General features: G+C 29.0%; 1 protein-coding gene across 1 annotated transcript; it reads left to right on the forward strand.

The window, feature by feature from the left end:
* Positions 1-5,332: 5,332 nt before the first annotated feature.
* LOC111034794 (aminopeptidase N-like) lies at positions 5,333-15,844 on the forward strand. The gene is made up of 14 exons (XM_022316167.1): positions 5,333-5,455; positions 8,974-9,157; positions 9,493-9,770; positions 9,876-10,031; positions 10,153-10,464; positions 12,968-13,151; positions 13,245-13,667; positions 13,771-13,966; positions 14,060-14,340; positions 14,566-14,765; positions 14,823-14,990; positions 15,058-15,198; positions 15,283-15,364; positions 15,432-15,844. Exons 1-14 carry the CDS (start codon positions 5,442-5,444, stop codon positions 15,567-15,569), a joined length of 2,757 nt encoding a protein of 918 aa, XP_022171859.1. The 5' UTR covers positions 5,333-5,441; the 3' UTR covers positions 15,570-15,844.
* The last annotated feature ends 11,397 nt before the right edge of the window (positions 15,845-27,241 follow it).

Consider the following 27,241-nt stretch of genomic DNA (forward strand, 5'->3'; position numbering starts at 1 on the left):
CGAAATGTATAGAAAACATTATAAAAAATAAACGAAAACGTCGAATGCCTAAAAAGAGTCAAAATATTTTGAAGTTACAAAACTGAGTATTTTTACTGTTTCAAAATGTGAGGACTGATGATATAATGAGGCATACGCAAATAAAACAAATTGAAAAATCAATGCATTAAGATCCTCTCAGAATGTAAAATAGGAGACACATTGTATTGAAATAATTTCAAATTAGGTTTATAAAAATGAAAATTGTATGTTTGTAATTAATTGAACAATTATTATGATATACATGTGTACAAATCGTGGAGATAAATTTACATGAATTATTATAACTATAGTTTTGAAAATAGGAAATATATTTTGTTAGTTGTAAAGATGTAATGCTACGAACCACACCTTAGGTTTTCAATTATTTAGAGTTAAACATTATAGTAAAATTGTCGACCAAATCTAATGTCCTGGTTAAATGTTGTAAAACGATAATATACACTTTTTATGTAGATAATTTAATATACAATAACCGTTAGTATTCATTATTTTGTATAATAGTTACAGTTGTTGGCCTGTTATGTAATGATTATTGATTATACCGCATTATGGACGGTTTGCTTTTGAGCAGGTTTGTAAAAATTACAATGTGTTTCGGTAATTTAGCATAATGCTTCTGGATGAGTGATTTAAAAAAAAACATTGTTATGTGTTTGAGAGACATTTTTTAATATCCTGGAGCGTTAGGACAGTATTTTATCAATCCTCTCATTTTTACAGTCATGGACTGACCGCAAATTTCACGGTTAAACGAAAAGTTGAATTTTTTAAATGGTTAGATTCACTAAATATATCATTTTCGATCAAAATGCATGGTTTATTTTGTTTTTAGTAAAATTGTTTTCAATTTTAAGATCCATATTTGGAACATTACACTTGTAATAACCAACAGTATAGGTAACCATACTATTACGAGTTGACGTTTAGTGTTTTGTGCAGCATTGCGCAAACATAAGGCAATACTGATATTCGTGTCATAATTATTATGTTTAGGTTGATAAGATATACTCTAAAATATTTGATTTTAATCTCAATAATTTTATCTTATATATTTTTTATTGTACCGCTATCATACTCTCTCAAACACATTGTTTTTATTAGGCGTGTAAAAAAGTAATTCGCCCAAATGCATGACGCTCCATCATTATATAAGTAATAATATTTTGTATAAGTACAAATAAATAATAATTTACGGTTTCGTTTTCAAAAAACAGTATAAATTTATATCTAATTGTGTAAGTAACAGTTGTTCGCAAAATAAAACGTTGCATCAAATAACCTAAATTTGAGATCATCTTTCTAAAAAATAGGGTTTTCCAGAAAAATTGGAAAATCTTATAATTAGTTTACTTCTATTGCTACTTTAACCAATTTTTTAACATTTTTTTACACAACTAGTATATTTTTTTTTTTTGCTGAAAACGATAGTGCCATCTTAACGTTCGGCTTTAGTTTTGAAGCAAAACAGTTTCAAGTTAGCCCGTACTTGTAATTCATAGATGTTTCGTATATTTGTAGATATCTACAATAAATTGAATTAAGTTTTTCTTAGTTTAATTGGTATCCCGTATGGCTTGCTATCTTTAATTTATTTTTAAGTTATAGTATTTGTATAAAAGGATTAATGTGATTAATGTATGCTGAAAAATATGAATTTAATTTATAGTAAAATGAGCAATGACATTAAATTTAGATTAATTTTCAATTAAGCTTCTAACATTTTCTTCGTCGAATTTAAACGCATAATATAATTATATATGTATAAAAGGTACAATAATTTTTCCAAAGTTCAGATTTTGTGCAGTAACATAGCAACAGTAGTATACTTAAAGCACCAATTGCAATATAACACACTCAAAATAAATGCAATACATTTTAGTTTTAAATTTAAAAAATTTCTTATTGTCTAATACTCTCGTTTCCAATACCTACTGCTTAAATTTAATTTACGTTTTACTTCATGAATTTGTAGCATATACGCACTTAGTTTTGATAAAGGTAACGGCTAAATAAAAAAAAACATGTACAAGCTCAATTCCGGAACTCGTGCTATGTATACGTATTTAGAAATAAAGTACATTTAATATCTTTAGACGATATCGAATGTATTAACGTATTGTAATGATAATAAAACAGTACGGCTATAGCCATAGTTATAGTCTTACCGACGTATTATTAAGTTTAATAACTATACAGCCGCACTAAAAAAGTAAAATGTTTACTACTATATTAAAAATTAGTTGTTTTAACATGGGTAATTTTAACGATTACAAAATGGTATGGTAAAAATTACTTATATGTTTGACTAAGTTTACCGAAATTTCGTAAATATTTTTTTCCGTGTGTACCTATACATTTGTTTGAAAATTATTTGTTTTTAAATGAAATTCGTTGCCTTGAGGCAAATTTATTTGAAAGTTGGTGACGTTAATAATAACGAGTATGAGTTAATATTACAATAAGGAATTCCAAATTAGATTTTTTAATAAACGAGTTTTTAAATAAGTAGGTACTCATTGAACTATAATAGTAAATGATAAATTGGTTTGTCTTCTTATAATATAGTATGTACGTAATACCAACTACGGGATAAGTATGCAAAACAGGTGATGAATAATTACACATTTACACAATTTGAATACCTAATACCGTTTAAGACACATTTAATAATAAACATTAAACAGCTAATCGTTTTTAATACGCGAACCCCTCTACAGTGTATATTGCGGCTTATTTTATAATACCTAACAATAATTTAATATCTGTGTTGAAAACACAGAAGGTTCTTATTTCTGAACTATATTATATGATACAGGGTGATTCAAAAAGAATACCACATCGTCGAAAATCTATGTTTATTAAAATAAACGCAATATAACTTTGGGTAATTGATCAATGTACAGAGTACATAACGAAGTTTTTTTTTCAGTCGAAGACTTGTTTACAGACACTCAATGTGACTCCCTTGAGACGCTCAAGCGACGTCAACCCGACAGTTGAACAGTTGCCATCTTATCACAAACTAAAAACAAACAAGCCGAGGTTACTGGCCGAAGGACGCTTTCGGGGACATCTCTCAGCAACCAAATGAACTTGAATGACTTCTGAAAGTCACCTAAACGACGACAGACAGCACACTGCTCTCTGTCGTTTCTTTTTGGCTGCAGAAATCCGGATGTTCAAAGACATGAAGGTATTCTTTTTGAACCCCTCCCCCCTTGTATATTATATGAGTATAGGTACCTACATTGAAAACAAACAGACGAAAAGACCCAAGTGCCTATATTGTTTAACAATGATGCTTCACTACAACTATAATATTTTAACCTTACTTTACGTTTATAAAATATCGAAAACTGCGTACCTCCATTCGTATAAATGCGCAAAGTAATTTTATTAAAGCACGGTGCATGGAGAAACATTACGTTTAAGTCATCGACGGATAAATTAGTTTGTACTGTTGACATAAAAACGACGCAAGTGCATGATATAATACGCAACGCACGTATAATCGATAATTGAGTGTCTCGTATTATAATAATTATTATAATAACATAATATAAAAATTAAACACGCGTTATTATAATAATATTGATACCTATACTAGGTATGTGTTATACGCTTATCAATACGTACGTCATTTTCGTCATTGCCTGCAAGAGAGGGTCTGTGTAATTTAATTGGTTTTTTGGTTTAAAAGTACCCATACAATAATACCACGAGTGATGAAAAACTTCGTAATCGTTACTCCGTTAGTGTCCAGTTAATTTTCTTAACGGTTTACCTATATAACATAATAATATTATTATTAAATTGTAATTGAAGCTAAACAAAAACATTTTTTTTGTTATTACTATTAATTACATTTATTTGGTCGGCTGATTGTTTTCACAATGTTTAATTTAAATTTTGAACGCTCCTTATATTCTGACGATGCGCATGTCGTACACGGATTATGATATCGTCTCCTTTTATTTACGTTTATGTTCTACACCAATATAATTAGGTCATATTGTCCTTCTCAATTTGTAAAAGCTTTATAATTTTTATTCCCACGTCATAAATTATGATTTCGTGATCATTATCATAGTTTTATTGTAATCATAGACAATGATACAGACTGTCTCCTCACTTATCGGTTAAGTCATAGTCTATAGCGTTATTTAGTTAGTTAAGTCAACACCTAATTTAATAATCGCAAAACACATTACTTTGCATAATACAATAATAAATCACATGGCCAGTTTAATTTTTTTGTATTTTATAGAATATTAATATAATACGATAGACGACAGTCATCGCTGAACTACAGTAATCACAATTTATGGGTACCCAGTTTAAAGGATTATTTGAAAAATTCAAATCGTAGGCTTTTATACAGAGCTCTTCCTCACTAGGTGATATATATATCAACCTATTGTGGGCAACACGATCAGATTAAAGATGTTCGTCATGGGCACATTTAGGCAGTCTTGTAAATTACTATCAAGTGAAAGTATACTATAATACTTTTTAAGTACCTACTTAAATATGGATTTTAAATATTTTCCACTAATACATAAGTACTTACTTATAAATTGCAAGACTGCAATTAGTGAATTAGCGAAGTGCTTGGTGTGCTGATTGGGGTGATTATCCCCCAACTGGTTAGCAACTGGATAGATCCAAAATGTTAAAAGTTAATAATAGTTTTCTAATAATCAATTATTGGCACAATTGTATCGAATCGAGTATAGAAATAGTATACACCCTACGAAAACCTATAATATTAATTAATAATTATACTAATAAAGTATTAAGATAGTACGAGTTCATAATACTTGTAATGTATTATTATAGTTTGTAATAAAAATATAAAATATAGTAATAAATAATATTATACTCCATAAATATAAGAAATAATACGATGTTTTTATTAGCTATTTATTATTCTAAAAATGTTATAGAACGAGGAGTATAGAACCATTGGTAAGTTTTGTGCCGGTGGCTGGTCGACTTTTTTGGCTTATATTTTGTTTTTTTTGGGGGGGACCGACGCCACAACAGTTATTCATTGTCTTCGATGCACACTTGCCGTAAAAACTGCCCCCCAAAAACAATTAAAATACATATGAAAAAAAAATCAGTACTATCTGCGCGGTGCGTTCCATCTTGTCCTCGTCGTATAACTGTACACACAGACGGTTTACAAATGGGCACTGCAAGTATAATAACATATAAATACATAATATAATAAATAATATTATAACGTCCATGACCTCCACACGCACACCGGTTTTGTAATACTATTTTCACCGTCGATAACCTGCGCGCTTGTGTGTGTACTTAACCTGTTAGACGGCGTAGGCGCTAATTTCAGTAGTGGTTCGATCGTCACCAGATCACCGTCAAACCGAAACATGCGATCGTTCAGGTAAGGCGCAAGTCATACACATTTATATAGTGTTGCATATAATCGTACTCAGGTAAATAATAGGTCTCCACAATGTATTATATTAATAAATTTATAACGCCGACCCGGAGACGTGGATAAAATGACGTAGCTATCGTGTGTACAGGTACCTAGTTTAAGTCATCTGCAGGAGTGGCGTGTAGGATTCGAAATTGGGCAGGACTACGTTTTTGACGGGGGTGCCGACTATTTGGGAATCTGAAAATAATAATAAATTACACCCTGATGACAATTTTATACGTAGGAACTGTTTCACACCGCCACCACAGTGCTGAATACCTGGTTTGATAAGTATGTCTGAAAAATGTATAACACAGTTAGTTATGATTACATTTTTGCTGTTAAAACCGGTATTAGCCTTCTAGAGACTTATCCGATATGTTAGAATATCACGTGCATTTATGTACATAGGTAGATACTATTATTCGTACCATAATATTGCACGATAATTGCATCATTTTGTTTTCGCTAAGTCTTGACTACCTATGTACCTATTACTAATAAACAAATCTAAAAGATGTAGGTATAAATTACGTTCGCTAGGGTGGTTAACAAATGTTGGTAAAAAAAATTTTGATTTTTAACTTACTTAAGATCAACATTTTTTTGTACATCTAGTTATAATGAACTAGTAGTGGGTACCCATAACAATCCGATCTTCATTCAAAAGATGATATTATATTATTCTATAGAAAATTTTAGACTAACGGTTTATTAAATATCTGCAAATATCAGCGATTTCCATAAGAATTAAATAGATTTTGCAAATTAATTCTATCAAGTATAAAATATAGATATACTCATTTAATTATTGTGTACATCAGAGATAAACAAATAACCGGATCGATTGTGTTCTTAAAATAATATTGAAATAATTTCAACGACCAAGCGTAAACTTTTCATTAATTAATTGATATAGGGTACATGTAATTAAGTTGACTAGTAGATATCTTAACAGTAAGAAAACAAAAAGTAGACAGCATTATATTAAATAACATATTACTCGCAAAGGAAGATTTTTTGTATCTGCCGTAAGGTGTTGTAATTTATGACTAACAAAACACTGGTCTATATTATATTTTTTCCTTGTTCATAGTATTTTTTTCAAACAGTATTAGTTTTTAATTTTTAAATGAGAACTATCGATTATGATTTTTAATTTTTAAATTTTTAAAATAATTATTATGTTTTTGAAGTTCTGTACATAAAATATTTTATTGATTAATTGATTAGGTATTATATAATTTAATCATATTATAGTTACAAGGTTAGATTGAAAGGAAAAGTATGCCATATTTTTTATTTACTTTTTACCTAACCTTCCCTACTTCTCTGAGCTTCTTCGATCTAAATTTTGAATAATTAGATAAATTATTAAATACAATATATTAGATTAACACACATCAAGATATTCGGATAAAAATAATCAGACTTTTAGAAGTTGATAATAATTAATTATACACGGCGTTATTAAAAAACAGAAAACGGACTCTATTTTATGTAAAAATTATAGTGATTAAAAGTTTTGGTAAAGAGGAACAACCAAAATAACAACAAGTATTTTGAATACTTCAGAGGGCGAAGTTTCATTCAGAAAAAAATACACTAAATACGTCATTTGCAATTGCATAATAAAAATATAAATTATTGTAATTATAAATATGTATGTTTATCGTAGTTAAAACAAAAACATTTTAAATTTAAACCTTTTTTAAGGATTCTGAATTATTGCAGAGGGCATCATATATTTAATGAAACGGGATATTCCAAATGAAGTTCTCGACTTAATAAGATTTCTGACAGAGGTTTTTTCCTTCATTAATTTGAAACGACAGTGCTTATTTAAGTTTTTCAACTCTAATCAAGATTATATGTGACAAACTTTGAGAATAAATGCATTTTTAATGTTTATAAAGATTAAGTTTTATTTAAATTTTTTAAATATGCTGAATAATCATCATTGAAATATTAAATCTGAATAATGTTTTCAAATTAAACGTTTCAAATACATACAAATATACAACAGACATACAATATACATACACGATTTATTATATAGATGTAAATCTTAGAAGTTTAATAAGTATAGTTGTATAATGATTATAACTAGTATAAAATATGTATTTCTGAAAAAAAAAACTTAATCTTTATTTATTTTATTATTATATCACAAGGTCAAAATTGAGTTATTTGACTACTTGCCAATTTGTATGTTAGTAATTTCATAACAACTTTCTCGCAAAAAAAAAACAAAACCTATTTGTTAACCTTCTTTAGTACCTGGCCAAATATTATTTTATTCGATCCTAATATTTAAATAGTATGTTTGTTGATTAAAATTTAGTCTGTATTACATATTTATAATAGTAACTATAGTGTAAGGTCTAATACATTTTGAAAATAACTGATAAATTTAATAAAATATGTATGCAAATTGCAAGTACATGGTCCTAAAACTAATTTGAAATTTGAAGAATCGTGCTTTAGTTTATTCCTAATTTATTTCAAAAAGGCTGTTTGAACTACTTGAAAACGCCGAAACATCAAAACATATTGTTTATTTTCATAAATGTCAAAAATTCAAAATCGTTCTGTTAGACCAAGTATCAATTTTAAATAACTTTTTTTTAGATTTTAATGTAATAGTAGAATTTAAATTTATAATTTAATAAAATAATGGCCTAAACTAAGGTCAAAAATACAACGAACACTTAAAACTAAACATTAAAACAATAATATTCGTTATTAACTGTTATTAACTTTTCAAAGTCAAAAGATAAATTGAATCTAGTGAGTAAAAATAATCATAACAAGAAAAACTGAATTTGAATTTTGAAAGTTTGTGCTTAATTAAAATTAAATGCAAGTATGAAAATATTGTAAGACATTGATGTAGTCATATTTGAAGTGGGTTTTTGTCGGTTTTTATTAATTTTTGTATATATTTTAAAGGGACAAATTATGTAATAACAACAATATTTGTGTAGTTTGATGAACAAAACCAACCATTTCAATAAGGTTAATAATAAATTATATGATTTTAAACAACTAATAAATTCCAAGATCACCAGATTTGAAATCTAGAACTCGCTCTTGAACCATATAAGTACAATTAATATAAAATAGTTGACTGTTAAAATAATTAAAACAATATTGAAACAAATAAAAATAATAAATAACATGTCGGGTACAGAGAATATCTTGACATAATAATTAATATTAAAATATTATATTGTATATTTTGTTATATTATTTAAAACCATGATAGTATCATAACAAAACTATCGATATGATTAAATATGATGTTTGTTACAGTATACGGAGTTCACACACTAGGTATCTACTTAACTTAAAGCCAATAAGTTTTAAAGAATAAGAAATATAAAATAATTATTTTAAGAATAAGAAAACAATATATTCGTGTATCATAATTATATTTACATACTTATTTATATTTTTTGTACCTTAAACATGTTTAGAATGGAGTTTGTGGGCTTTAAAATGCTATTCGTCATCGCTTTGTCCCTTATGGGGTCGGTTGTTCATTCAAAAGACAGTTCCGAATTCAAATTGCCTACTAATTTTAAGCCAGTTAGCTATCGATTGGACGTGACCACGTACTTGGATGATAAATTCATGTTCGAAGGAGTTGTCGATATTCAAGTGAGTTACTTTGATCGTGACACGAGTCACAATAACTATCTAATAACTATGTTACGTTTTCAGAAAATTCAGGATCTAGAAATATATGACATTATAAAATAAAAACAAAACTTGTAGATTTTCGAAAAAAAACTTTTCCAAATCTTAAAAAATATCTAATAAAACATAAAACAAAGGTCAAAATAATATCATTATCTAATGACATTTATTTGAATATTTTAGAAAAAGGACAACTTTTTAGACATTCGTTAGTAACACCGTGCTAACCAAAACGTCTTTCTTTTACTTAAATGAAACTAAAAATTAAAAATAATTTATAATTTTAATGTATTTAGATGACCTGCGTAGAAGCCACCGATACCATAGTACTGCATTCGAACAGTTTGGACATCGATACCAAAAGTGTCGTAGTGGCCGATGGCGGTGAAAATGTCATTCCAGTGGGCAGTGTTTCTTTTGACCCGAAGAAAGAACTTATGAACGTCAAGTCAACCGTAAACTTTAAGCCAGGCGACGAGTACGTGCTGACCATACCATTTACCGGAAACATCACCGACGATTTAGTTGGTTACTATAAAAGTAGCTACGTGGACCAAGAAACCAATCAAACGAGGTATGCGACATTATTATAACTCAATGCACAGTCATAAAAAAAGAAAAAACCGTTTTCGTATCGTCCTCTAACATCGTACAGTGGTTAATAATTATTATGTCGTAGATGGTTAGCTGTGACACAATTCGAACCAGCGGACGCACGAAGAGCTTTCCCTTGTTTTGACGAGCCCGCATATAAAGCGACCTTCAAGATAAGATTGGGTCATAAAAAAGGATTGACTTCGATCAGTAATATGAAAATGATGAGTGAAACGCCAATGTAAGTCCGTGCAATTCACGCATTATTGAAGCCGATTGATACTGTTTATCGGAAATAGAATATAATATTTTAGTTTTATTGAACGATATTAAATGAAAAATGTGGTAATTTCATGTTTTAGCCCTTCGAAACCCGATTATGTTTTCGACGAATTCGAAGAATCTGTACCAATGTCCACTTACTTAGTGGCATACATGGTGTCAGATTTCGCATACATCGAGGCGGACAGTCGAGATGACGAAGTCAAGTTCCGTATAATAGCCAGGAAGGACGCCGCCGATCAAACAGAACTTGCCAAAAACGCGGGGCCGCTGGTCTTGAAATATTACGAGGATTATTTCGACGAAAAATTCCCACTGTCCAAACAAGACATGGTGGCCATACCAGATTTTTCAGCCGGTGCTATGGAGAATTGGGGTCTCGTCACATATAGGTACGCAAAATGAAATTTTATAGATACCGATACAATATAAATATTATAATTTTTAAAAAAACCGATATTTTCAGAGTTATCAATATTATATGATAATTATTGATATTATTTTATATAACCATTATACTAAAATCAAAAGTGTCTATAAATCGTATAAAAGTTCATCCCCACGAGTTCGCTTTATACATTCAATAGGCCGTAGAGTAATATAATAGTATAAGGGTCCTTAAATAATTAATACTGTCACAATGTTGATATAATATCATGTACACAGAAAATTGGGAAAATATCCGTGAAGTATATTCATAATATATTTAACCTTTATAAATAATTTCTATTCAATCGACCATTTGAAATTAACACGCATAAATTCTAACAATAATAATTAGTGAACAATAACCATTCTCTAGTTTTACAAATATTAATGAATATTAATCATAAAAATTATTTTTCGTGAAATGAGATTAAAATTACTGTACAATTTCAAAAATTACTTTTTTCAGTACTTGATTTGTTTACTTTTTTCAATATATAAATTAGACTGTAGAATTGTTTCACTGTGTTTATACTGTCATATTTACACATCCGTCTCTAACCACCTATCAACAATTTGAAAACTTCAAATATTTGAACTCTTAATGGAAATTAGTAATTCAACTTCAAAAATATTTATATAAATGAACTCTATACATTAGACAATGGTGTACTCAGAATTTTGTCTAGGAGGGGGAGTTATATATTTGTCCAAAATTCACTAACTCGAGAGGGACTTTGCCTTCATCACCACTAATAAGTTGCTATAATACTGTGATAACTCAATACTTTTGCTGGTTATGCTTTCCACATTCCAAAATTGCATTTATCTTTCACAAACAACCTCCCTCCATCGTCTTCCTCCTTCTCAGCTGAGTGCTATCATCGAAGCCCTAACATTAATTCTTAACTTCACCCCAAATAAATATTTAATAGCCACTGATTCTATGTCCTGCCTACAAGCCTTAGTTTCCAACCCTTACAACTCTCACATCTCCCCTCTTGTTCTTCATATCAAATCACTTGTTTTCAACCTCAATCAATCTAACTACACGATTCACTTACTTTGGATTCCCAGTCACACTGGTATTCGAGGTAACGAGATTGCTGATAATTTGGCTAAATCCTCCTCCTGTCTAATTTGTCCCTCTCTTACACATCTACCACATTCTGACTTTATCCCATTTTTAAAACACTACCAATCTAACCTATGGTCTTCCCATTGGAATAACTTACCTGCTGAATTCGCTTCGAGATACAAACATGCAATGCCTAATATTTAAAAAAAAACCTGGTTTAATAACTTAAATTTACAAAGGTCTCATATAGTCCAGTATAATCGTTCATTCATTATTACCTAGTCACTCATTTAAACTTGGACTAAACGACTAGCCACTTTGTACACTTTGCACATTTCTTCCTAATGAGTATATACTATATATGTGACCTTCCTCATATTTTATTTAACTGCCCTGCTCTCCGACTTAAAAGACTAATTCTTTTCAACACTCTTATGTCTCTTAATATTCTCATCAACCTTTATTCCATCCTAAACTCTAATTCTGAAACAGCTATCAAAACAATAATTGCCTTTATAGAGGAGCCTGGCTTTATTACATAGTATATATAAGTACTTAATTTTTTGTTAATCTTAATTTTATATTGTTTTATTCTTCTTATGTAATTGTCAAGCTATCATAGTCTATACTAGCGGCTTTTATAATAATAATAAAAAAAAAAAACTCAATACTATTATCAAATCAAATTACAAATTTAATTTAAACATTATTAATTATTAAAGGAACTAGATCTGTGACTCAAAATCTATTATTTTTAATCTACCTAGGTATATTATGCACAATAATTTTAATATTCTAAACCTATTGGCCTACTGAATTCTTACTGTTGGTAATCATTTGGTTTGTTAGGCTAAAGGATATAAACATTTAAGTTATAGTATACTTTGCCGACAATAGTACATTAAATAATATAGCGTATAGGATTGTTACATTTAGTATAGAACATTTATTTTATTAGAATCGACATTTGAAAATTTAGTGCTGATTGTAAACATTTTATTTTTATTGTTAATTATAATGTTAGAAGTCACTCGTCGTCAAGACATTTAAAGTTTCAACATCAGTTACAGCAATTGAATTTTTCTGCATTATAAAAAAACAATCTATATGATATACCAGGGGGAACCAAAAATACTTTAAATGCCCAATATAAATGTATTATAATACAGTTGAAAACATTAATTACGAAAAAAATTACTGATGAAAACAAAAATATGAAACAGTAAAACATACAGTAAAAACCAATTTTAGGCGATTCCAACTTACCAAAATATGTGTTAATGAAGATGTAATAAATAAAATAAATACAAATTATACACATCGTCATAAATGCAAAAACTATTTTCGCTTCTACTCTACGGAAACTAAAACCATATTATATTATCATTTAGAGAGACCGCATTGTTAATTGATCCAGACGTGGCTACAATTGATAACGTACAAAGAGTAGCAGAAGTTATCGCTCACGAACTTGCTCACCAATGGTTTGGTAATCTCGTTACCATGAAATGGTGGACCGACCTTTGGTTGAATGAAGGATTTGCCACGTACGTAGCAGCCCGTGGAGTGGATTTTGTAAGTTTAATTACCGTCGGACGGTTTCATTTCTGATTTATTTTGTAAAACCGTGATAATATTATTGTGGTATTTTTGTTTCATACTACGCAGTTGTACCCCGAATGGAACTCTTTCGAAGTCGAAACTGTCCAAAACTTTTTACGCGTCTTGGATCTTGATTCGCTTCAATCGTCACACCCAGTGTCGGTAGCTGTCGGACATCCAGATGAAATTGCACAGATTTTCGACACGATATCTTACACGAAGGGTTCATTTTTGTTGCACATGATGAACACGTTCCTTGGCGAAGATACGTTCAAACAAGGAATTCGGAACTACATAAACAAACACAAGTTTTCCAACGCCGAACAGGATGATTTGTGGAGTTCATTGACCGAGGAAGCTCACCGCCAAGAAACTTTGGACAAAAATCTCACCGTGAAACAAATTATGGATACATGGACTTTGCAAACCGGATATCCCGTATTGAAAGTCGTCCGAGACTATTCTGCGGATACTGTTACATTGTCTCAGGTAAACCCACAAATGATTTTAATTTTTTGCCTTCTTACTATTCGTCGATGAGATTTAAAGTTAAAAAAAAAATAATATGAATATTTCATTATACGCATCCCAGGAACGGTTCCTGACGATAAAATCAAACGGTACGGACAAGAAAAGCTGTTGGTGGATACCAATCACTATGACGACTTCTACTGAGGCCGACTTAAACCAGACAAAAGCAAAATCGTGGTTGAATTGCGAAAACAACAACTTCACCTCGCCATTGGCCAAAGACAACGAATGGGTCATCTATAACATGCAAATGGCCGGTAAATCTTATTGAAAATTATTTAATAGATTTTTTTAAACCTTTGATAAATAATTATTAATTATAAACTATTATTTTCATATGTTTTTGTTAGGTTTGTTCAGAGTTTTATACGACACACGCAACTGGATGGGCATCGTTTCTACGTTGAACGATCCAAGCAAATACAAAACTATACACAAGTTAAACCGAGTACAGTTGATCGACGACTCGTTTAGCTTTTCACAGGTCGGCGATATGGACTATGGAATCACGTTCCAACTTTTAAAATATCTGAAACATGAAAAAGAGTACGCACCGTGGTTGGCTGCTTTGGGCGGTTTGAGTCCGATAAATAAATTAATGAAAAGGACTCCGAACCAAGGAGTGTTCCAAGTTAGTATGAAGACATTTTTTAGTTTATTATTGATAATAAAGTTTACGGGTACAATGCAATCTAATTATGGCTAACATAACAAATCAGAAATAAATATAACTTAATTACATTTTACGGATATTCAACTGAAATAAGTTAAGATCCCTACTAGTTACTGAAGTGTTCTTTTGAATATAAAGTCGCTTTCTGTCATAATGATGGTGTTGAATGGAACGTTGTTTTAGAACTATATGCAACGAATGTTGTCGACTGTGTACAGCCAATTCCGAGACATGACCGTCGAACTCAACGGGTTTGAAGAAATCCGTTTTAAAAATCTCGTGACTGCTGAAGCCTGCCGTCACCGAATAAAAGAGTGCACTGAACAAGCTCTGGAGTTATTTAACAAGTGGATGAAAATCGCAGACCCAGACACTAATAATATGTGAGTTTCGTCGATGCTTAGCTGATCTAATTACAAACTGTAATCCAAATATTTTAGATTGCCTAGAGAACTGAAACCCGTTATTTACTGCCAAGCGATCAAATACGGAGGTGTAGACGAATGGGACTTTTTATGGGAACGTTATCAGCGGTCCAATGTGGGGTCTGAAAAGGCTAAATTACTCTCAGCATTAGGATGTAGTTCGGAAACATGGTTACTGAACAGGTATTACTATATTATAGTATATTATGCGTAATACAGACAACACAGTTTAGCATTTTTTTTGATTTAGATATTTGAACTGGTCACTTGATAATTCAATTATTCGCAAGCAAGACGCTGCCACAGTATTCTACGCCGTAGCGAGTAGTGACATTGGATTTTATGTAGCAAAAGACTTTTTGTATCGTAAAATTGCTGATATATCTGAATAGTGAGTTATCGTTAAAAATTGTGATTCAGCATGAAAAAATAAAAATAAACTATTAGTTTATAATTATAATTTTTATATTTTTAGCTACCAACCTCGAGGAGATCGTGTAGGTAGATACGTAAAAGTCATAGGGTCTCAAATGAAAACTAAAGAAGAATTAGATGAGGTAATAAATCGAGTATTTAAAAAAAAAATTAAAAGTTTCATTAAAATGTTTTTTTTTTTTGTTATAGATCCAATCATTTATTAATAAATCGTCAAGTTATTTAAAAGGAGCTGATTTGACTATCAATCAGACAATTGAGACTGTTAAGATAAACGCAGAATGGACTTCGAAGTTTTATCATAAAATTGTAAATCACATGGTATAATAATTATTGATAAGAAATTTTACTATAGTGGGCCTGAACTCAGTTTGATTTGTATTAAAAACTGTAGAGTTCTCAGCCACTTCGAAGAAAAAGTTTATATAAAATATCTGTATAAATATATCTGTACAAGAAAAATTAAATTATACACATTTTTAGTTATATATTTGTTTCATAATACGACGTAGTTTCATCTTCACCTCAGTTTCAGATGTGTAAAATTTATTGGATATCTGAATTAAATTACACTCGTCGTATTTAAATTTCATCATATACATATTTATTTATTTTTTAAAACTTAACATAATTCTATGTACATAATATAACTATGAAGTGTTATTACTTGTTTGTATTATAATAAATAATAACATTAACTACTTATATGTTTTTTTTTTAAATAATGGGTAGTTGAGGAAATTAGTTTAATTTTTAAATAATTAATAAACTGATCAAAAATATTGTTTTATAGACAAATCATCTAAAATGAACTAGCTACTTGACCTAACTACAAGGATCGTGTTTTTGAATTTTAATTTAATTTTTATATTCAAGTTTAATTGATCAATATTAATTTACTGTTACTGTTATTCAAAGAATAATATTACACGTTTTTACATTTTTTTTCTATTTATGTATAATTTGCTATATGAAGCGTCTTTGACGGCCTTATAAAGTATGAACAATTATTCAATGTTTTTTACTCTTAGGAACTGGGCTTGCAACAGCCAATTACATGTATTATTTTTTCAAATCTCTTAGGATACATTATTTATAAGGGTATATTCATACGTTCCGATCAGACTAGATCTTAACAAAATTATTACTATTATTTGGACCATGGTTGAGCACATTCTAATTAGATAAACGATTACCTCTGCCATCACATTTGACAGTGAGGTCTTCTCATAATAAATTAACAATCTCGGTAGAGTGTGAATGAATACTCAGCAGATCCAAGGTGACATTATGGTTATAGTTCAAGATCGGAAATATTTATTTAATATTACTGTTCTACATTTACTGAACAATCGATGACAAGCTTTGAGATGATGTGTTAATTAGTTTACGTGTTATTACGTGCATTATCAACGCAGAAATTGATGTGTGGGGAGCTGGGGAAACGTACGTATACTATAATGGTCTCCACCTCCACCAAGAGAAAATCACATTATTGATTGACTCCAAAATGTTCAATAAGTTTAACGTAGGCATGTAGGTACAGTGGTCCAGAGTGTTTATTCTACGTAATATATTGGGCAGGTAACAGAAAAATAAACGCGAAACGCATTCTAAATGTGATAGGTACTATAAAATATTATTATAATATCATAGGTACGCATTTCCAAGGTATTCAAGAACTTCTGAAATTCACTTAGATATAATTTATGTACTTATAGTTGAATAACCCGGCTTCACCCGTATGTAGTTTTTTTTTTTTTGTAGCAAATCCCACATGATATTTATGTTGCATCCGTTTCGTGAAAATATTTTTTACACATCGCGTAATTACGCAATGTGGATAACTTTTCACGAAACGGTAACCGACATTTTGTAGTACGGAACTTGTTTCTTTAATCAGTACATATACACATGACGAAACAAATATTGCATGTATAATTGTTATTAATAGAAACAACATGTCGGAATGAACTTTAATAATAATGCATTCTAAAAAACTGTTTGGTAAATTTGTTTTGCAAATTATTAATAAAAAAAACTAATAATAATAATGTTAATAGTGATAAATAAATAATAGGTAAAATTACAAAGCATACAATTTATTATTTGTTTGAACAAACGGCTATTACATTTTAGGTTTGGTTAAGCAGGCGCATTTTTTTTGTTTCACATTTACTCCTACCATTACAACCATGTTCATCTTGTCCCGTTGTTAAGGCCACTATTTCCCTTATACTTAACTCTTTTCCTTTATTGACCTTTGATATGTGTCGATAAAATTATATTATACGCTGGTTGAAGTGTTGAAGGATTCAACCATCCCTCAATTCATCCATGTTTGGTTCCAAGACGATATAGGTAATTTTTTTTGTTCTGTGACTACGGCAATGCTATTTGCAGAGTCTGATGGACCTCTATACACCTTCGGAACTAGAACTACAACACAATCCTCGACTTTAAATTGAACTACCTTAAGGTTACTCATCTGTAAGCAACGGAACTAATATTATTGTATAATAGTTTTAAGTAAAATATTTTATATGTTTTTACTTTTAACATTTCTGAAAGTCGTGGATTGGATTAGTACTTGGTATATTTTTTAACGAGATTGGTTTAAACTACTTACTCTCTTAACTGTTCTGATATCTCTCAAAACAATCTCTGCGAGTCTGAGATGATCGTTAAAATTAATTGGGTAGTGTTTTTGAGTGTATAAGCTACGAACAAACATAAGGTTTTAAGACAAGTATTTTCTTTAATCAAGACCATGTAAACGCGACGATTCGATACAGCAGGAGTAACTAATGAATACTAATAAATCTACTATTGGTATTATAACCTAAAACGGCTGAACCAATGGTAGCAATTTATAAACAAAATAAAAATGCGAATTTTGAAAATTCATTTCATTAGTGGGTCTCTACATATAATATATACCTCTACATTATAAAACGAAACTACTGACCAAATATCATAATCATAGCTTCTGCGGTTTCTGCTGGGCGATGATGAATCAGCCAAGTCAGAACAAGTTATTTTATTTATACAAAAGATATTCAAAAGATTAACCTTCTTGCAGAAATATCTAAAATATCCTTTTAACCGACGAGTTAAATTTGAATAAAATAACACCGACCTCTATTATACAACTTATTAACCGCTGACTTCATTTGAGATTTTTCGATTCAATTAAAAGTAAATACAATTTTTTTTATAAGATGCTATAAGCATACCAAAAATTGTCTATTATAAATTATGATGTTTCTAAATCAAAAAACGTTTGTACTTACTATATATTATTCACTTTTTTGAATATTTATATGATGAAATGGCTGTAACATAAATTTTAAATCACTCTGTTTATTATATTATGCATATTATACATGATTTAATCATACGATTTACGATCTTGATTACAATCTCACATAGGTATATTGTATATTATAAATATATGGTACCCGCAAAGTGGATTTTTTTTAAGGTAAATACTATTTTTTTTTTTAAATTATCAACTGTTCTAAAAATATAATAGTTACACACCTAATTTAAAGGTACTACAAACCGCCATTTTTGACAATTTTTATTCTTTTTATTCAATTTTTTGAACGATAGTATTCATTTTTATTTCTATTTTATTTCACCGAAAAATATTTGTATGAGAATTTTTCATGTCAAAATCGAGTTTCAAATGAGCAATTGATTAGTATTATAAATTTGGACCAGTGGAGTGATACATTGATACAGTTATCCATTCATTAAAACTTTTATAGGTAATAGATTAAAAATAGGTACTATTTTAAATGTAAAATGAATTAACTTTTCGTTTAAAATTCATTATGTAATGTACATTGAAATTCACAACAAAATTTTTTGATTCCCAATATGAAATTAAAATATATGTCGTCATTCAAAATTGACAAGAAAATATTTTTCAACTTTCACTTATACTGGTTTCAACAAAAAAATGTTTCCATAAACGTAAATATCTAATGAGTTTACCTTAATAATCATCTAGACCAGGGATGGGCAACTGGCGGCCAGCGTACCTTTTTTATCTGGCCCGTGCTACATTTTCAAATTACTTCATATAATTTTAGCACTTATCTGTATTATTTTATTACATTTTTCGATAAAATGTGGATATAAATTCTTATCCAGTTTTAAACTGAAATCAAATTATTAAATATCTAAATATATATTTATAATGGCGTAGCTAACATACTGTTTATTTCATTTTATCGGTTTAGTCCTATCCTTATTCTGTAGCGTCACGCTGACGTACCGTACTGCCGTAGTGTCACACCGCTGCGCCGTTAGTACTATTAATTTTCGTGTTTTTTAGTAATTATTTTAAAAATGTCTGCTAAAAAGCGTAAAATCGAAGACGAAAATAGAATTTTTAACAGCTTATGGGAGAATGAATATTTATTTATTATTAACAAACAAAAAAAACCTCAATGTTTAGTTTGTTTCAATATTATAGCAGTACTAAAAGAATGTAATTTGAAAAGACATTACATGACAAATCATTCGAAATAGAAGTGAATTTTACTAAATTGCCTATTGAAAAACCGCATCCTCAAGTATTACATTAAATAATAATTGTAAATATAAAAAAATAAAGATAAAAAAAAATAAATGTTAGTAAATTTGAAGGACCTTTTTTTTGCTTTCTCTTATGCACTGCGGCCCTCTAGATTTTAAAGTACTTAAAAGTGGCCCGCTAGTAGCTTTGAGTTGCCCATCCCTGATCTAGACTAATATGTATACAAATACTAAATTTTAAATTTTTTGTTTATAAGTATTATGTAGTATTGTGAGTAATAATATTATTTGAAATACCTAGTGAGAAATGCCCAATACTATTTTATTTATCCTCAATACCTAAATCATAGTAGATACTCATAAAATATATAAACGTTGTTGACTGTCGATTTTACGACCAATAAATACTAATAAGCCATTAATGAAAAGCACAATAATTGAGTTACTAAATATTATCAGTGCAGAGTGTGTAGTTGACGCATGTTGACGGGCGAAGGTCGAACAATAATGATTAAAATATAATTGGGTTATAGCTGCAGTAATTAAGAAATGCGTTATTCTTTTCTATTAAAACTTGATTGAAATTGCTGCAGTGATGCTCGGCAGTCAGAGGAAATATAATAATATGTTAATTGACAGTTGGCACAAGAGTTTATAATAGCGTTAGAACTGATGTGACCATTTTACTCGCTCGATAATTATTCATTATAATATCATTGTGACGCAGAAATGAACACTGCATTTAAATCTGGGAAAATACGACGACGAATAACGATCGTAGGGTGGCTTTCGCAGTGTCGTAGCCTCGGCGACTCGTCGTTATATTTATATCAATAAAAAAGTTCAAAATCACCATACTCTAAATAAAATAAGCAAATAAGTAATATTAAATTACAAAAAAACTATAAAATATACGCTTCAATGCATAGCAATTATTCTAATTTATCAATTTAGATTGTTAGTGTGAAAGTTTTATTTTAAAATACGTACCTACTTCAAAAATTACATTTTCAACGAATTTGAAATATTTAAGGTTATAATATTTTGTTTATTTTTAATGACAGGTTCTACAGGTCACTGTAGGTATTATAAATTCTAAATTATTAATAACATGAAACTACCTACATTTTAGACTATATAATATTGTATTATAAAAGTTAAATAATAAACTTATGTAAATATAAAAACGTAATAGTTTGGCTTAAATCATAATATCACTTTTTTTTTAAACATACTATACTTACGATTTGTATCTATTATTATCATTTAGAAATCGAAATTAAATTTTTAAATTTTAATATTAATCTCAGCTATCAGTAGGTATTAGTTTTTTCTGATTTCAATAAACTATACAATTTTAAATCATTTTATTATTTTATAATTTTATAATTTTTATATTATTGCACAACATTGATTTAATTATTTTATTGTTTCATATTTATATTTTTAATATTTTTTCTTTTTTTTTTAATTTAAAGTATCACATTTACATTTTTATGATTTTAATTTTGATTTGTATGTTGGCAGTTACTAACCAAAACCCTGTTGTAGTACTCTAAAATGTGGACTGGGTCTATATAATTGAACTACTGGTTGTCTGGTTATTCATACGGTGTTTACATCACTCCATCGATAAGTAATAAATGATAAATAAATAATAATATTTATTACGTATGTAAAAAAAAATATTTACTGATGAACAATATAGAATTGTTGGCTATTGTTGAATTTAATTTTTTTTTATACCTATAATTTGTTTACAATTTTAAATGGATTTGTGTAATTATATATAACAATTATAATTTATAAATCAATAATTTAATATTAATATTGAATGCTATTAAAACTAAATTTCCATCTTCATACTATTTTTATCGATACATTTTTAAATCGATATCAGGCTTTGACATAAAATGTACAAATGTACAATAAGAAAAAGTGATAGGTAACTATTAAGTTAATAATAAAGAGCTGTTATAATATTTCAATGATTGCCACACGTTATATTAATATATTAGGTTAGAAAATGTAATATAAACTAATATATTTGACTATATTGTCGAGTATCATATCATTACTCAATTTAGTTAAAAAGTCATGATAATTAAAAACTCCGTAAAATAATGTATCCTTTTAAATAATGCAATTCCTACAAAAAGTATTTCATTATATGCTTCGGTTAAAAGTATAAAATAAAATAAAACTTAATATTCTTGACAAATAAATAGATTTTATTTACCCTAGATCTATGGGCTGTATACTATATTATGATGTTTTATGATTTAAAAATGCCATTTAAAGAGTAGTTTGTGGTGATATAAACTTATTTTTATAAGTATATAAAGTGAAACTAGAACGCGAAACTTCGAGAGTTATTAAACTTTCTGTACTTAGGAACAGTTTTTATCATAAAAGGTCAAATTATATGGGGTCTCAGTAGTATGAAGATTATAATAGTACCTACTTAATATTAATGTACATAATATCTATTGACATTTAAAGAAAAAATTGGGCATTAGCATGTCTGAATTGAATCACCTTGTAACTATGTACATAAATATTTATACTTATTTAAATTGTTCGTTTTAGTTATAACTGTATAATTTAATATATACATACCTATATCGAACGTATACAGCCAATATGACTTTGTACGTTTTAAGTTTTGATGGATTATATAGATTTTGAAAATATGATAAACGCAGTAACTATACCTACTGCACGTGGATTACTTGTTTTAATCTCTCCTTCAGCACTTGGTCCACGTTTAAAGCTACAGAACCACGTCCAATGCTATCAGTATAAATATGCACGATCGATAGTTTGCAATTATTATTTATGTCCTATTTTGAGTAATCATCAAATCAACTATAATATTATGATGCTATAATCGGTATAGTACTAAAATTATTTGAAATCATTATGTTTCAATGAAATATGAACTAACAAAATATTTTTAATTACGAAATTTAATGTTTTAACAAAAATAACACATTAAAACCACAAATATTAAAATAATATAATATTAAATGATAAATTAATTTACCTATTCTAAATAAAATAATATTATAACTGTAAGTACCCTAACCTTTATTCATGTTCGTGAAAACATGTATATAATAATATTTAAAAATAAGGTTAGTGCCTTGGCGTGGCGCGTTGGCGGCTACCAGTCGCGGAATGCGACTGGGAGTAAGTAACGGCCACAGCTACTAGCTCCCGGATGGGTGACCACTCGGGTTCATAGTAGTTAAAAACCTTGCCACAAATACACGTGTTTGCTACCTACCGTAACAACCCTAACAATCGTAAAAACAACCTACAGTACCAACCTTATCCCTACCGCACAGTTCATAACCCCTACAACAGCTAATGGCCTTAGTCGCCAGGTTTAAGTTCAATAAAAAAAAAATAATAAGGTTAGGCATATACAATCTGTTATCTTATTTTTGATGCATGTAAATTAGATAATTCTTTAGTCGAATAATATTTTGAAATATACAATATGCTGTACAGCAGAAGTTACTACTAGGTGACCGGCAAACTACATATTATACGTACACTATACAGCGCTTGGACAAACTGTATCTGGAAGACAGGACATTTTTTTTTATGAATTTAATTTTTAGTGCTTTCCAATTTTCATTTGATTTTTTGATTTTTCCTTTGTTACTTTGGATTAATCATTAATATAATGAGTATGTATAGTAGCTTCTGTATTTGTAAAGAGATATTACCTAAGTGTCCTAAATCCTAAGTACATTCGATAGTTTATAAAAATATATAATATTATGAGTGCGAAAAAGAAACACATGAACAGTGTGTCTATATTTTATTCTTTATTAGTCCTGGTCTGTCTTACACATGATGAGTGATGCCTACCAGCGTAATAACCATCAGACAAATGTAATATTCAGTAATCTTCATGTTCTTGATTTTTTTTAATTTCAGTAAATTATAATATGAACCATGGACGAACCTATGTCTTAAAATTGTTATGAGCATATTATTATTTACGCCTGATGAGTGATGAGACAGCGTTGTTCTCGTAATAAAAACCATAGGATATACTCTAATTTATGATTTTAAGGTAATAATGCAAATATGAAATGAATATTTCTGATTTTAGAAGCGAAAAACTTACTAGTTTCAACTATTTAAAAGCCAAGTACAATTATTTTGCTTAGCTCTTACGAACTACGCATTCCAAAATTCACAACCTTTACAACTTTTTTACTTTTTTATTTATGTACCTAAGTACTAAAAACTATCTTATAGCTGGTCAAATTTAACATTTTATAAAATTTGATATGATAATTACCTTGGAAATTAAATTATTCCTTTATGATGGCGACAACACCAACAAAAAACTACAATAATCACAGTCACTAACGACTAACGATACCAATACGTTATACACAAATTGCTAATTCTTGATAATAATAAGTAATAACCAATCTTAATCATTTGTCACACGGTTATTCTAACGAATATATAGATGATTCATAATAAATTTCATATAACATGACTAATAATACACAAGACGGATTGATTAATTTTTAATAATTTAAGATACGTGAGTATTTGTACTTACTTTTAGTTTTTACAGGGTAAACGCTAATTCTCCAAATAATAAATGGATATATGCCGTATACCCACAAAAAAAAAAACACTGAGTATAGATAATAAATGTAGGTATGTGACAATTGACAACTATAATCACATTATTTGGTTTTAAAACTGCCCACAAATCATAACCTATAAGATTATACACGTACTTATCGGTTTAGATATATTTTAAATCGTTTACTTCCCACTTCGATTGTGAGAAAAAAATAAAAATCTAAAATATTTGACCTTATGTCTCTCCCGATGCTTTATCGAGTGAACCTAAATACTAAATGCATTAGTTACACCCCGAAATTGCATGGTATGAGTAACTGCTGCGGGTAATTAATTTAATTACTAGGTATATTACAATATTTTGATACATAAATATAGGTACATATTTCGCAGGCATGCAGGCCGCAGGGTTATAGGTATTATTACGAAGTTCGGAGAAAAATAAAACAGCTGTACAAAGATATAAACAATATAAAATATATTAACAATATTTCATATGAACGACCGATGAACGATAAACTTACCACGAGGACATGGTCGTGGTTTACTTGTCATGCCCATTTCCTAAGACTTCGCAGTGGCGAAAATAATTAATATTTATTACCTAGGTACTAAAGTCGTTTACTCCAAGCGCAAAAAAAAACACTACATATAATTACATCCACTGTACGAGATCAAAATGTACCACGTTAACTATATGCCCGTATACATATATAATATATATGCATATAAATATTTGTAAATAGTTACGTAAACTGTATAGTGTAGGTATACAAGATAATTTTTTGATCACAACTATACTGTAATTTTATCGGTAAATGCATATTATTTGAAGCATTGTAGCTGGACATTTTTTTAATAATGATGATTTTTTTACTACGACAACTTTTAATCCCTACTTTATTAAATACACTTAACATTTTTAATTTCACATGAAGTGCTTATGAAACGACATAAAATTGAAACAAAATGATAAAAATTTTACGATCATAACGACAAAAATAAAGAAAAGGATTGTGTTGGAATAATTTCAAATAAAATAAAGTAAAATTATTACTATGATATTGTGATTAAGGCGATGCATTAAAGTCGTTTACAGAATGTTTTTACATTATTAAATTTAAATTGCTCCATAATAAAATAATAATGACTTAGTGGTGCGCACGTACGTTGTCTACAGTTTCTAGGAATCCGTCTCTTTTTATTTTGCATTATGTTTCTTTCTTTACCTGTGTGATTGTGTGAGTACATACATCGATAGAGACGATGTAGGCACTAATATTTTAGTAGTGATACGATTGTCACCAGATCACCGTCAAACCAAAACATGCTGTCGTTCAGGTAAGGCACAACTGTGCACTTATATTTCATTATTTCTGATGTCGACATCTTTTTTTTTTCAACAAATACCTACCTACCTAATGTGCCATATTCAATAATCCGTTTGGTGCGTTATTGCTTCCACTTCTGACTTAGCTCGATCACTTAGCGTTAAAAATAAATACCATGTTTCGGTAAAAATTACGTTTTAATGTAACAAAAATTCACCTTTGGCCAACGTCTTAGACGGATATACAACTCGCAAACACCACGGGCAATCGTGTTTAATATGGATACGCATCTAACAAACACATTTTTGCTAATTAAACAACCGAAAACGACTACAGGACGTAGAAAATAATCCTTTCTTCAAATTAATTTTCATAATTGTACGCCAACTGGTTATATTTTGTGTTTAATAATAAATATAATAATAGCACAATTTTTTTCTTATGTATATAAGATTTTTCGTAATTTAATGGCACACAGGACAAAGAAAAATCAGGTAGTTTTTGGCACGTAACATTTGAAAAATTTGACATCCTTGATTTATAGTATTGTATATTGTACTGAAGAGAATGATAAATCTCCATAATATATATTATTGTAACACCGACCCGGAGGGATGAATTATTATAGTTATAATAATATATTATATGTGAATTTGCTGGCTTGTATATAGGATTTGAAATCATGAAGGACGTTATTGACGGGGGAACGAATTTAGAAATCCGACTAAAGAACTAATATAATAATAAATTACATTGTAGTGACAATTTTATAGATGGAAACTATTCCCACCAACAGTACCTAATTAGTACATGGTGTAATAGAGATAACTGGAAAATGAACAACATAGTTATAGTTAATTACATTTGTCAGTCATTTCGGCTGTTACAACTTCTATTAGTTATGAGTAATGAATGAATATTATGTGCTTCGAGTTTGTGCTACACTATTTGATTTTATAAATACTTTGTATTCCTCTTCAGCATAACTCAAATAAGTATTGAATAATTTTGTTTGTTTAGATATTTATAATTGAAACATTTTGAAGATTATGTTAAAATGTAATGCTTTATATTATCTAAAAATATTTTTAATTTATTGTTATACACTCTCTTCCATAATATTTTAATTATACAATGTTCATCAGAACAGTTATCAGATTTTTTTTTATGGGTGATCAATCAATTTGATTTTAACTTCAAATATTAACAACATTAGTAAAGCATACTTTAGACAAATGATTATTTAAAGTATTTCGACGATTTCAAAAAGAATCAAAACAATTTTAAAGATGTTACACCTAATATAGTAGATGTTAAGTTTAAAATGTAAATGTACCTATTTAATAATTGCGAGATACCTAATCAAACAACCGGAGCGATTGTGTTATTAAAATAATTTTGAAATGATTTCATCGATCACGCGTAAGGTTCATATGAATTAATTAAATGTATGTAACAAGTTAATTAGTAGATATCTTTTTAGTATGAAAATAAGAC

The sequence above is a fragment of the Myzus persicae genome, unplaced genomic scaffold, assembly GCF_001856785.1.
Source record: "Myzus persicae strain clone G006 unplaced genomic scaffold, MPER_G0061.0, whole genome shotgun sequence".
NCBI classification, from domain to species: domain Eukaryota; kingdom Metazoa; phylum Arthropoda; class Insecta; order Hemiptera; family Aphididae; genus Myzus; species Myzus persicae.